This window comes from Leucoraja erinacea, chromosome 6, assembly GCF_028641065.1.
Source record: "Leucoraja erinacea ecotype New England chromosome 6, Leri_hhj_1, whole genome shotgun sequence".
Taxonomy (NCBI): domain Eukaryota; kingdom Metazoa; phylum Chordata; class Chondrichthyes; order Rajiformes; family Rajidae; genus Leucoraja; species Leucoraja erinaceus.
In genome coordinates, this window is record NC_073382.1 from 56,705,961 (window position 1) to 56,720,920 (window position 14,960).

General features: G+C 42.0%; 1 protein-coding gene across 1 annotated transcript in view; it reads right to left on the reverse strand.

The window, feature by feature from the left end:
• LOC129698179 (PC3-like endoprotease variant B) overlaps positions 1 to 14,960 on the reverse strand; it is a 685,304-nt gene that overhangs the window by 409,333 nt on the left and 261,011 nt on the right. Inside the window, exon 5 of the mRNA XM_055637132.1 lies at positions 5,041 to 5,149. Coding sequence (XP_055493107.1) covers positions 5,041 to 5,149 — 109 coding nt within the window. The remainder of the gene's footprint in view (positions 1 to 5,040; positions 5,150 to 14,960) is intronic.

Here is a 14,960-nt window from a genome sequence, read left to right on the forward strand (position 1 = left end):
TGCTTTGTGTACTCTAGGAAAATGAGCAAAGCAAAACAAGGAAAAAAGACCGCACCCAATTCAACTCCAACAGAACAGGAGTGTTCCATCAGTGCGGGGTGAGTGGCGGCACCTGGACTGCACACGCTGCGGTCCACAATCATTGATACCGAGCCGAGCCCAGTACCGCTAGCGCAGCCTGACCAACAGCAGCGGACAGGAGGTAAATCAAAAAGAAAATCAGACTGGCCGGTAATCTCTGATAACTCCGACGAGGAAGACTCGCCACCTGAGAGCGGCAGAGGCAGCCGCCTGAGCCACATGGAAAGGCTCATGGAGCAAATGCTCCAGCGAGACTTGCTTCGGGAGCTGGAGCTGTCTCGCCAAGGGAGTTCAGGCACTCCCTACAATGCACTGGCCATCGCTTCTCCCTCAGCCGAGGGCAGCGTTGGAGACCAGGACTGGGTTGGTCAGGAACAGGGGTCACTGGCCGAAGATGTTAGGAATACGCACGGGCTACAGGATCAGGAAGAGCTGCTGGGTGTCGTGAATCGCTACGTGGCTACACCACGAGCAGGGCGGCCGTTGCAGCCAAAACTGGCGGCCAGCATTGCCTACCTGCCCTTCAAACCCCTACAAGAACAGGTAGTCAATGAGGCACTAGAACTCTACTCGCCTCTGGAGAACTGCATTTCGTTCAACGTACCCGCCGTTAGCAGCCCAATCTGGGGGTACGTTGGGCAGGGTATCCGAAACCAGGAACTAAAATTGCAGCGCATCCTTAAGCTCCTGACATCAGCCATAACATCCTATGCTCGTTCCGTGGACGGGGTGGACATGACCACCAACCAGCAAGACACCCTGGCTCTGCTGTGTAATACCCAATATGAAATCAACAACCTCCGCAAGGAGGTAATAAGACCTGCCCTCAATCTCAAATTTGCAGGACTGTGCAAAACACCGGCCTCAGAGCCACAGATCCTGCTATTTGGTAAGGAGTTGTCCAAACAAGTAAAAGATCTAGAGGAAGAGTCAAAAGCATTCGACCTCATGAAGGCAGGCCCCGGAACGAGCAGACCCACACAACCCAGACGGCAGTACCCCACCGCGTCCACCAGTCGACGTCAACCTCATGGGACTGGTGAAAGCTCGGGGTCCGCATACCATCCCCGAAAGCCTTTTTTAGGTCAGGGCCCAAAGCGGACCCCATGGAAAATGCGCCACCCCCACCCAGCAGTACAACGACAGATGAAGAAACAGAAGAAAGGAACACACCCATAACTATGGAGGTAGGTGGGTCTGGTTCCTACCAGCATATAAAAAGTGGGGGAACTGTACTAACAGGGGGGAGATTACACCTGTTCATGGAAGCATGGAGGACTATCACGAATGTTAGTTATATACTTAAAAGTATTCGTGGATACAAAATATAATTCATTCAAGAAAATATGCCACCAGTTCAGCATGCACCCCAAAGGGTCTTTACCCTCTCAGTCAAAGAAAAACTAGAGGGTCAAGCAGAACTGGTAAGGTTACTTACAAAGGGTATCACTGAGAAATCCAAACATGAACCTTTGGAATTTGTCTCAAATATATTTACCAAAAACAAAAAAGATGGTGGATGTCGCATCATCATTGACTTAACCTCACTAAATACCTTTGTTAAGTATATACATTTCAAAATGGAAACATTTGTAACTGCCAAACAACTGATTTCCAAAGGATACTTTATGGCAAGCATCGATTTAAAAGATGCCTACTAATCAGTACCCATTCAAAAGGATCATCGCAGATACCTGAAATTTACCTGGATGGGGCAACGATGGCAGTTTAAAGCGTTGCCTAATGAGTTAACATCAGCCCCAAGACTATTTACCAAGATATTAAAATCAGCCTTGGCAATATTACGAAAACAGAAACATATTGTCATGGCATATCTTGATGATATCTTAATAGTAGGCAAAACCATTGAATTGCCTAAATCAGCTGTGTTAGCTACCAAACAATTGTTTGAAACCTTGGAATTTGTCTTACATCCAGATAAATCTAAGTTGATGCTATCCACAACTATGGACTGTCTGGGATTCACAATTAACTCAGTCCACATGTCTGTAACGCTGCCAAAAGATAAAGCAGCAGAATTGGCACAGACCTGTAACAATTTAATGGTTAGCGATCAACCAACCATCCGACAAGTGGCAAGAGTAATTGGCAAAATAGTAGCAGCATTTCCAGCTACACAATTTGGACCTTTGCACCATGAAAACCTACAAGGAGCAAAAGTGTAGACTTTAAGACGACATGCAGGTCACTTTTGACTGAACCATGAAATTACCCATTGAAGCAATATATGAGTTACAATGGTGGATAGAGAACATTTGGCATAGTTCCAGCCCTATCATCATCAATAACCCAACGTTAACTATACAAACAGATGCCAGTGCTCAAGGCTGGGGAGCAACTAATACCATATCCAGCACAGGTGGTAGATGGACTAACCTAGAATCATCTTTACTACAGACACTGGGCATAAATTATTTGGAAATGTTGGGTGCGTTTTATGGTTTAAAAGCATATTCTACGAAACTGCACCACTTGCATGTTCGTTTACAGATTGATAATACCACGGTGGTGGCCTATATTAACCATATGGGCGGAATACAATCGATATCATGTGACAATTTGGTCAACATAATCTGGCAATGGTGTGGCGATAGACATATTTGGCTATCAGCAACTTCCCTACCAGGTAAGCTAAATGCAGTGGCAGACACCAGGTGACACAAATTCAATGATAACACCGAATGGATGTTAAATCCTAAAGCATTTGCTAAAATTACAAAGCAATATGGCACACCAGATATCGATCTCTTTGCATCCAGACTAAATCACCAGGTACCAATGTATGTCGCTTGGGAACCAGACCCTGAGGCAGCAGCGATAGATGCATTTGCGTTGGACTGGGGGAACTATTAATTTTATGCCTTTCCCCCCTTCTGCCTCATCAGTCGGGTACTACGCAAAATACAGATGGACTCTGCTTCAGGTATTTTGATAGTACCCGACTGGCCTACACAGCCATGGTTCCCAGTTGTCCTCGACATGGTCATCGAAACTCCAATGACCATTCCCAGTATCCCAGACCTATTGACTCACCTGGTGTCAGGCATGTCATCCATGCCATGACAGAATTAACCTACTGGGTTGCAGATTCTGAAAAGACCACTGCTGGGCCTTTGATTATCTGACAGGACCATCAACATAATGACAACGTCCCACCGTATGTCCACCAGGAAACAATACCTATCGAGCATAAGGAAGTGGGAAAGATACTGCTTAATGACATATATTCATCTACAACCGTAACTAATGTACTGGAGTTCCTGGCCGGCCTCACCATAATGAAGGACTGAGCTACAGCGCCATCAATAGCGCCAGAAGTGCTCTGTCAGCCTACTTAAATCAGGTACCAGGACAACAGGCCATAGGGTCTCCCCCACTGGTGATCAAACTAATGAGAGGGATATTCAACTCCAACCCCCCAAGACCTAGGTACACCAAAATCTGGGATGTCAGTGTTGTCCTGACATACCTAAGGGGATGGTCACCAGCCAGGTCTCTCACCCTGGAACAGCTAACCCTGAAAACTGTCATGCTGATGGCCCTAGTCTCAGCACAAAAGGTCCAGTCCCTCCACTTACTTTGACTGGACAACATTCGTTATAACACCAGGCCATATCACATTCACTATTCAGGAGCTGGTAAAGCAGAGCAGGCCAGGAACTTCAGGCCTAGTTATGGATTCCTGGGCGTACCCACCTGACCCACGGTTATGTGTCATGACTCATTTACTCGTTTACATCAACACAACAAGAGATTCCTGAGGGAGAGAAAAAGCCCTATGGGTCAGCTACAAGAAACCGCATGGTCGGATGTCGAGCCAAACCATTTCCAGATGGCTCAAGCAGGTACTGGGAGCTGCTGGAGTAGATACTGACGTATATACATCCCACTCCACCAGGGCAGCATCCACATCGGTGGCTAAAAAGATGGACGTGCCATTGGCCCACATCCTGGCTACAGTGGGGTGGTCCATGGAGAAAACATTCCAAACGTTTTACGATAAGCCATTAGCAGAACCTGTTTTATTTGCAGAAAGAGTTTTAGAATCTGCACATATATAATTTAAGCCCGGGGGAGCATTATTTTCTTTTTGTTATTGTTTAATAAATACCATTATTGTTTTACAAACAGATTCATGGTTGATTATGATAACATACTTCCTCCCTTGAATGACTTCGGCAGCGAGTGAAATATGAACTGTTACACGGTTTGAAATCACAGAGCTTTAAAATCTTCACATAGTCACTCACGTGACTCCGAAGTAAAATAGTAAGATTAAACGAGAACTTACCAGTTCGAAGTTAGATCTGTATTTTATGAGGAGTTACGATGAGGGATTACGTGCCCACTGCTCCCACTCTCGATTATAGAGATCAACTGGTATCTTAGTTCACCTTTTCTTTACTATGTTTATTTCAATTATCATGTTTCCTGTGGTTCCACACCGCTGCTTTGAAGTATGTCATGCATTCGTGCTGGACGGGTTCTTCACGTAATCCCTCATCATAACTCCTCATAAAATACAGATCAAACTTCAAACTGGTAAGTTCTCGTTTAATCTTACTATTTTAATTGTTATGTTTTGGGACAAATGACAATAAAACACTCTTGACTTGACTCTTGACACATATGGCAATAATAAACCTAAAACTGAAAACCTAACATTGGGTCGAATGTTATGGTATATTTATGTGAATATTATGATATCTTTATGTGAATGTGCATGAAACATTCTCATTGTCACATACAGTATGGAATTGTTATGTTTTACCATTGAGAACAACACAAAATAGCTATTACCAATAATGCATTCTAATGACGGTTAATTCACATCATCTCAGTTTAATCCATAACTCGGCATTAAGCACTTTGTTTGGAAAAAATAATGTGTTCTTTTTTGATCCAAGTGGCTGCAATTTATAAAAGGAGACTACTCACCATCGTCTATGATTGCCACAACTACTCCAGAGCCAGTTATATTTTTCTTCCAAGCTGGCATCACATTAATGTCAAATCCCTTTGGTCCGTTGGTCTGGCCAGTGTTGAACTGCAAAGAAAAATAATAACTGAGTTCTACAGATGCTGTGCAGTGCCAGAGCCCAGAAAGTCTGAAAGGAGATGCCAAGAACTGCAAACATGGTTCCTTTGAACAAAACAAAAATCTCCCTGAGGCAATCAGATCTCAAAGCACTTGATATGAATCTTAAGTAAGGGAATGGCACCCAGCTTGCCATCAAATAAATTTAATCTAATATTCTGCTTGTGTATTGCCAGGATTAATGTAATATTACACCGGGTTTTTGCAAGACAAATACAATCTTGTATTCCCTATCCGAGTTACCAAATGCATCACAAAACAACAATCAGAGATTTTGTATCATGCAGCGCAGTAAATAAGAAAAAATGTTACATGAAAGATGGCTGCAGAAAAAAAAGTTTCTCTCAGAGGAAACAGCAGGACAAATTAATAACTTCACAAAAAATATTAAAATGACAGTGCAATCAACAAAGTAGTTTTATATAAATCGAATAAATTATGATGTTTAATACGGAGTACACATATGGATATTAAGTGGATTTTTAAAAGATTAATTGAAAGAATCCTGCAGCAAATCAGGATAATAAAGTGCCAATGTGGTGCTGGGCTTGATTTTAAACCCATGTACAAAACAAGTCAATAGTGAGATCTGGGGTGTGGTGGTGGTAAATACTGGCAGCTACCTGGACCTACATGAGTTACGGATCATATGAACTGACTGAGCACATTATCTTATTGCATTGCAATCCCCTTGATGTAAACCCAGATTGAGACTGTTGCGATGGGTGACTATGTTATTTCCTATGTCTGGAAACTCCAGTTGGAGACTGAAGAAGTTGCACCCCAGCAAAATAATTCTCTCATTTTACAACTAATCATCATATTTTGCATTGCAACTAGAACATTTCTTTTAACATTTAAATAATTTCAGAAAAATGGAAATAAAACTCCTATGGAAGGCAATTTGACAGGTCGTATAAATTCTCGTAGGTAGTTCAATGGAACAGTGGTTCTTTATTGTCACTATGCACAGTAAAGTGAAATTATTTTGCACAAACCACAAATGCACAGTTGCCATATTTTGCTGTCGTTTCCATAAAAAAAGAGAAAATATCTAAAGTTTAGTCCACATGCTGGAAGTACTGGATCTTGGTAAAAGATCATCCTTTGAGTTATTCCACGTTCTCACTGTGACTACAAGGAGGTCCACAGGAGTCCTGGTTTCCTCCCTCATCCAAAAGACATGTTTATAGGTTACTTGGCTACTATCAATTACCCATAATGTAGGTTCATAGAAACATAGCAATTAGGTGCAGGAGTAGGCCATTCGGCCCTTCGAGCCTGCACCGCCATTCAATATGATCATGGCTGATCATCCAACTCAGTATCCCGTACCTGCCTTCTCTCCATACCCTCTGATCCCCTTAGCCACAAGGGCCACATCTAACTCCCTCTTAAATATAGCCAATGAACTGGCCTCGACTACCCTCTGCGGCAGAGAGTTCCAGAGATTCACCACTCTCTGTGTGAAAAAAGTTCTTCTCATCTCGGTTTTAAAGGATTTCCCCCTTACCCTTAAGCTGTGACCCCTTGTCCTGGACTAAGTTCATATGTTCATATGTTATATGAGCAGAATTAGGACATTTGGCCCATCAAGTCAATCCCGCCATTCAATCATCACTGATCTACAGTGCTCTCCATAGTAGTTGGGACAAAGACCCATCATTTATTTATTTGTCACTGTACTCCATAATTTCAGATTTGTAATAGAAAAAAATCACATGTGGTTAAAGTGCACATTGTCAGATTAAAGGACATTTTTATACATTTTGGTTTCACCATGTCGAAATTACAATTTTGTTTATACATAGTCCCTCCATTTCAGGGCACCATAATGTTTGGGACACGTGGCTTCACAGGTGTTTGTGATTGCTAAGGTGTGTTTAATTACCTCCTTAATGCAGGTATAAGAGCTCTCAGTAACTTTTATTGCTGTTTATCAACATGTGGACCAAAGTTATGCCAATGAAAGTCAAATAAGCCATTATGACACTGAGAAACAAGAATAAAACTGTTAGAGACATCAGCCACACCTTAGGCTTACCAAAATCAACTGTTTGGAACATCGTTAAGAAGAAAGAGAGCACTGGTGAGCTTACTAATTGCAAAGGGACTGGCAGGCCAAGGAAGACCTCCACAGCTGAATTCTCTCTTTAATAAAGAAAAATCCCCAAACACCTGTCGGACAGATTAGAAATATTCTTCAGTAGACAGGTGTGGATTTGTCAATGACTGCTGTCTGCAGAAGACTTCATGAACAAAAATACAGAGGCTACACTGTAAGATGCAAACCACAGGTTAGCCGCAAAAATAGGATGGCCAGGTTACAGTTTGCCAAGAAGTACTTAAAAGAGCAACTACACCTCTGGAAAAAGGCCTTGTGGGCAGATGAGATGAAGATTAACAAATATCAGAGTGATGGCAAGAGCAAAGTATGGAGGAGAGAAGGAACTGCCCAAGATCCAAAGCATACCACCTCATCTGTGAAACATGGTGGTGGGGGTGTTATGGCCTGGGCATGTATGGCTGCTGAAGGTACTGGCTCACTTATCTTCATTGATGATACAACTGCTGATGGTAGTAGCATAATGAATTCTGAAGTGTATGGACACATCCTATCTGCTTAAGTTCAAACAAATGCCTCAAAACACATTGGCCGGTGGTTCATTCTATGGCAAGACATTGATCCCAAACATACTGCTAAAGCAACAAAGGAGTTTTTCCAAAGCTAAAAAATGGTCAATTCTTGAGTGACCAAGTCAATCACCCAATCGGAACCCAATTGAGCATGCCTTTTATATGCTGTAGAGAAAACTGAAGGTGACTAGCCCCCAAAACAAGCATAAGCTAAAGATGGCAGCAATACCGGCCTGGCAGAACATCACCAGAGAAGACACCCAGCAACTGGTGATGTCCATGAATCACAGACTTCAAGCAGTCATTGCATGCAAAGGATATGCAACAAAATACTAAGCATGACTAATTTCATTTGCATGCCATTGCTGTGTCCCAAACATTATGGTGCCCTGAAATGGGGGGGCTAGTTATAAACACTGCTGTAATTTCTACTTGGTGAAACCAAAATGTGTAAAAATGGCCTTTATTAAAATCTGACAATGTTCACTTTAACCACATCTCAAATTGTGGAGTACAGAGACAAATAAATAAAAGATGGATATTTGTCCCAAACATTATGGAGGGCCCCCTGTATCTTTCCCTCTCAACCCCATTCTCTTGCCTTCTCCCCTTAATCCCCGACACCCATACAAATTAAGAATTTGTCAATCTTCACCTTCAAATATCCATTGACTTGGCTTCCCCAGCCTTCTGTGCAATGAATTCCACAGTTTCACCACCCTCTGACAAAATAAATTCCTCCTCCTCTCATTTCTAAAGGTGTGTCCTTTTGTTCTGATGTTATAGCCTCTGGTCCTAGACTATCTGACTCGTGAAAACAGTAGTGGATGGACATGTGAGACAGAAGACAATGTGGGGAAGTAAATGGGGAAATGAGACAGGTGAAAAGGTTTTAAGAGCAAGCCTAGACTCAATGGGATGAATGGCCTCATATTGTTAAAAGAGTTAGAAAAACAAGGTTTGAAATATCTTTGCCTTGTCTTTTGTGATTGCTTTCATAGTACTGAGGTGGTGACCATTAAGAGAAATGGACTAAGTAGCTATTTACATTCTCTCTATGGAGGTTACATGAGTCTCGCTGGAGTTTAACTTTAGACTTTAGTTAAGTTTTCAGAGATACAGCAAGAAAACTGGTTCTTTGGCCCATTGAGTCCGTGCCAGCCAGCGATCATCCGGTACACTGGCACTATCCTACACACTAGGAACAAATTACAACTTACAGAAGTCAATTGCCCTACAAACCTGTACGTCTTTGGATTGTGGGAGGAAACCAGGGCACTCACATGGAGAAAACCCACGCGGTCACAGGGAGAACGTACAAACTCCTTAAAGGCAGAACTCATTCGACAGGATCAAGCCCAGGACTCTGGCACTTTAAAGCAGCAACTCTACTGCTGCACCACTGTGCTGCCCAGAAGATATAATGGAAGACCAGATAAGACCCCATGAAAAATTGAAAAATTTAGATAAAACAGCAACATGTTTCAACTTCTACAAGATGAGCTTGTGTCCACTGATTAGAACAAAACGCAATCGCAATCCAATGAATTGTCCTCAGACATCTAAATGGTGGCCGATTGGGAAAGGGGGAGATGCAGCGAGACCTGGGTGTCATGGTACACCAGTCATTGAAGGTAGGCATGCAGGTGCAGCAGGCAGTAAAGAAAGCAAATGGTATGTTAGCTTTCATTGCAAAAGGATTTGAGTATAGGAGCAGAGAGGTTCTACTGCAGTTGTACAGGGTCTTGGTGAGACCACACCTGGAGTATTGCGTGCAGTTTTGGTCTCCAAATCTGAGGAAGGACATTATTGCCATAGAGGGAGTGCAGAGACGGTTCACCAGACTGATTCCTGGGATGTCAGGACTGTCTTATGAAGAAAGACTGGATAGACTTGGTTTATACTCTCTAGAATTTAGAAGATTGAGAGGGGATCTTATAGAAACTTACAAAATTCTTAAGGGGTTGGACAGGCTAGATGCAGGAAGATTGTTCCCGATGTTAGGGACGTCCAGGACAAGGGGTCACAGCTTAAGGATAAAGGGGAAATCCTTTAAAACCGAGATGAGAAGAACTTTTTTCACACAGAGAGTGGTGAATCTCTGGAACTCTTTGCCACAGAGGGTAGTTGAGGCCAGTTCATTGGCTATATTTAAGAGGGAGTTAGATGTGGCCCTTGTGGCTAAGGGGATCAGGGGGTATGGAGAGAAGGCAGGTACGGGATACTGAGTTGGATGATCAGCCATGATCATATTGAATGGCGGTGCAGGCTCGAAGGGCCGAATGGCCTACTCCTGCACCTAATTTCTATGTTTCTATGTTTCTACTGCAACAATTAGAAAGTATTTTGCTCCAGCTGAGACAGAACATCACTAAGATATCCCAAGAGAGCTCATGACCTACCATTCTGTAGTTTGGTGTGTTGATGCATCAAATTACTGCATTACCAGGCGACCATCAAGGATTGCTTTAACAGTAATATATCTTTATTATGTTCATTTTAATTATATTAAAAGGATTATAATAAAGACATTTACAGGCTGATAACATCTGCTTTTATTTAGTTTACCAGATTATTCCTCTTAAAAAATGTAACAAAATGATGAAGCGTGCAAAAAAAAAGTAAAGCACATGGCCTTTGATCCTTAAGTGTATATAAATGTGATCTCGACAGACCCTGTCAGAGTTTGTCAAGCCAGATGCTTAACCAAGGCTTTTGTATAGGGGAGAAGTTCATAAATCCCATGTGAACCTGTAAGACACCTCTTCATCTACACATCTTCAATACTGTGGGAATGGATTTCACAATTCCCATTTCCACAAATTAGTCTGATGTAACACCTGACATCCTTCCACACCAGAAGCAAAAATCACAGGAGAATGTGTTTGCAACTATAGAGTGTGACTTTTCTTTAGTCATAGTCATAGAGCATGGAAACAGGCCCTTTGGCCTAAGCCCACATCGACCAACATGCCCCATCTAGACTAGTACCACCAGCCTGAGTTTGGTCCATATCCCTTTCCTACGTATGTCTACAAACATATTCTATCCATAGTACCTGTTTAAATGATTCTTAAACTTTGTGATATTGCTTGTCTCAGCAACCTCCTCCGGCATCTTGTTCCATACACCCTCCAACCTTTGTATAAAAAGGTTACCCCTCAGATGCCCATTAAATCTTTCCCCCCTCACCTTAAACCTATCAAGAACCGGTGGACTGGTTCTTCATTCCCCTACTCTAGGCAAAAAACTGTGTTTATCTGATCTATGCCTCTCATGATTTTGTACACCTCCATAAGATCACCCCTCATCCTCCTATACTCCAAGGAATAAAATCCTAGCCTGCTCAACCTTTCCCTGTAGCTCAGGCACTCGAGTCCTAACAACATCCTCATAAAATAGTGATCTTTAGATCCTTTGTTTAAAAATTGCTCTTTTTTAAAGAAGTCAACATAGATTGGCTTTTGAAACACTATCCTCAAATTCAAAGAACTCGGCATAAACTATATTTGTAATACTGGTGTTAATGGTGATAGTTTGTTATTTGGAACATTTATTAAAGCTCAACTCTCATGAAAGGTTTATAGATGCCTTTGGATTTCAACGTTGCTGCTGCCATGTGTTCTCGTCTGTAGACTTGACAGCTGCCAAGTTCTGTAGAATGACTTCCACCACCACCTCCAGCCATAACCTATCTTTCTGAGTTTAATAGCGCTAGCTAGATTGAGCTGTTGCTAGTCGCTCTCTGAATCATGTATTTTGGAGCCATGCTAAAATAATAAGCATACAGTCAGCTGTGACTGGTCACTCTGTTCATACTAATGAGTTTGTGGTAATCTTGTACTATATACAATTGATCCAAGTGCACATTGTGATCATAGAGAGAGATAGTAGGAACTGCAGATGCTGGAATTGTGAGTAAAACACATTGCTGGAGGAACTCCGTGGGGCAGGAAGCAGGAGAGAATGGATAGGATGTAGTCTGAAGAAGTGTCCCGACCATAAACACCATCTATTCATTCCCTCCACAGATGCTGCCTGACCTGCTGAGTTACTCCAGCACTTTGTGTTTTACTTGTGAGTTAATTAACAAGAGATTTTCAATTTACTTTCAAAACTTTCTTCACCACAAAAGTGTGAGAGTAATAAATGTATCTATACATTGAATAATTTTGTTGGCGGTGTTAAAAGTGGAATCACATCTTGGATGAAATGATGATTAAATGCATATAGGAATAGAGCTATTTGAGGAATTGGATGCCGATTTAAAAGCACTATGTGATCTACAGTATGAGGTTTTGGAATAAATCCTGAGGCATGCCACACAATTATTATGCCATTCTATTATAATAGCTAAATACACAATGAATTATAGACATAATTCTGAGTCGACGTGTCTATGATGCTGCTGCTAAAATGTTCATTGTACCTGTACCTCACCGTGTATATGGTAAACAGGTTTAGGTGGGGCCCAAGTCAGATGACTTTTTGCACGCTGGTCCCAGACGTGGATCTGCAAACACTTATAACAGTCGCTCCACTCTTTTTACCTCTACTACATTGTAGGTGGCTCGGTTGTAATCATGTATTGTCTTATCGCTTGACAAGTTAGCACGCAACTAAAGCTTTTCACTGTACCTCGGACAATAAACTAAACTAAACAGTGTAGAGGGGACAATGTTGGCTAAGGTGGGCTAGTTGGGCCGAAGGGCCTGTTTCCACGCTGTATGACTATGACTCCAAATGACAATAAATACTTGACCCAACTTAACAATTATATGCAATTAGCTAGAAATATATCAATCATGTGAGGATGATCACCATGAGATGAATAGATCAGGTAGATGCACAGAACCTCTTGCCCAGAGTAGGTGAATCAAGGACCAGAGGACATAGGTTCAAGATGAAGGGTAAAATATTTAATATGAATTTGAGGGATTACTTTTTCACTCAAAGGGTATGGAACGAGCTGCCAGATGAGGTAGTTGAGGCTGGGACTATCCCAATCTTTAAGAAACAGTTGGACAGGTCCATGGATAGGACAGGTTTGGAGGGATATGGACCAAGTGCAGGCAGGTGCGACTAGTGTAGCTCGGACATGTTGGCCGGTGTGGGCAAGTTGGGCCTAAAGGCCTGTTTGCACACTGTCCCACTCTATGACACTATGACAAAGTCAAGCTGCTATGAATTCAGCTCACAGTGTTGAACAATGCAGGCAGTAAATTTTACAGAATGCAAAAATGAATATCTTAGATCCAGTTCAAAGCAGGGCCGAGGAACTAGTTTATGGCGAGGGAGAATGTTTCCTTTCGATGCTCCTTCAGATAAGATCTACTTTCTTAGCATTGAAGCATTAATAAGCTTTCATACCCTTCCCAGAATATCCCATCACCTCAGTGATTATCACTTCATCAGTAATTTCTCTACAAAAAGATTTACACTGAAAATGGAGTAACATGACAAATCACAGCCACGAGACGGCAGCTCCATTAGAATGCAAACATGAATTATAATTGCAGCAGAATGCTAAATGGTGTTATTTTGTCCCACTGCCATTTGCACAAGACTCTCACCTGCACACTTTATTAAAAGGTTTGTTCATTTAAGCATCATTAATACTGCCAATCTTTGATTTAGAACACGGTAACAGTGAGCAATTTCAGGAGACTTATACTTTAGCTGAATCTAACCTGAAATGACCAATTTCACACCTGCAATCCTTGAAGTAGACATGATCAATAACTGCAACCAGCAGTCTCTGCACAGCTTGGAATGAACTGGTCAGAATGACGAGAATATAGTTGTCAGAGGAGGTATCGTGCTGCCCCGGTTCTCTGGCACTGGACATCACCAGTCAGGTCAACGCAGGCAAGATCCCAGATGGTCCCCAGTATGACAATTGTGGTCAATGTCCAGAGATGCTGCCTGTCCCGCTGAGTTACTCCAGCATGTTGTGTTTACCAGCAGTCTGAACGTTGATCTGTCAAATTTTAAGTAACTCCTGCATTTCTGCCCCTCCCTTCCCCTCTCCCCCTCTCCCGCCCTAGGCATCCTATTAGTTCCACTGTTTGGATTCCTTGTATCTCTGTCATTAGCACATCTTCCTCAGCCAACAATGAGCCATTGTGGACCACCCTTCCTGAGGTCATCTGTAGCCAGCCCTGTTTTGTTCTGTCCATCTCTATCAATCAGTCTGAAGAAGGGTTCCGACCGGAAACATCACCTATTCCTTTTCTCTAGCAATGCTGTCTAACCGATTTGTTACTCCAGCATTCTGTGTCTATTTTTGGTATAAACCAGCATCTGCAGTTTCTTCGTACACAGCCCGCTGATCCAGTTTGCTGGTGAACCTGACGAGGCGGTGTAGATTGAAGCTGGAACATCTAGGCTCTGAACTGCTTTTTGACATTGTGGGCATTGGATTGCTATGGAGCTAGGCTTATGCCCTCTTCACTGCAAGAGACTAGACACCTACCTGCTCCGCTGATGCTAAAAGGACATTTTTATTGCAAAACAGTGACTCCTTCAGTTCATCGTAAATTTGCTAATTATTAGATAAGAATCTCAGAGTAAATGTGCACAGAAGGAAATATTTAGGCAGTTCTCAAATTTAGTGGCTTATCAATGTAAAGGCTTAAATCCCGCAAACCCAATGCCTATTAATCCATTATTCATTATCACAGTAAAAGATAAACCATTGTCGTCCCTGCTACCCTCTGCCAATTAAATAATTTCCATCACGCGGGGCTTCTCTGATTATGTCCCAACTCCTTTGAACAACAATATTTCAACTATGCCGTCCACCATTTCACCTTTTGCAAAGAACCCTTTCATTCGGATATGACAATTATTTTTAATGTCTACTTTTCAGAAGAATATTTAAAAGGAAGAGGTTGGCTTTTGTTATTCAATTCATAATTGATTACAGCTGCAGTCATTACTAAATTTTATAGCTGAACGCTTGTTCACTGACATTTTGGGCAGCAACACAAAATACCCAAGATACATCGCTTCTATGGTTCTGATCCTGTAAGATTTGATTTGTATAATACATGTACAGTCAAAATACTATTGTCTAAGTACATAGAAAGCACCTGGTCAAAATTAAGTTAAATTATACTGT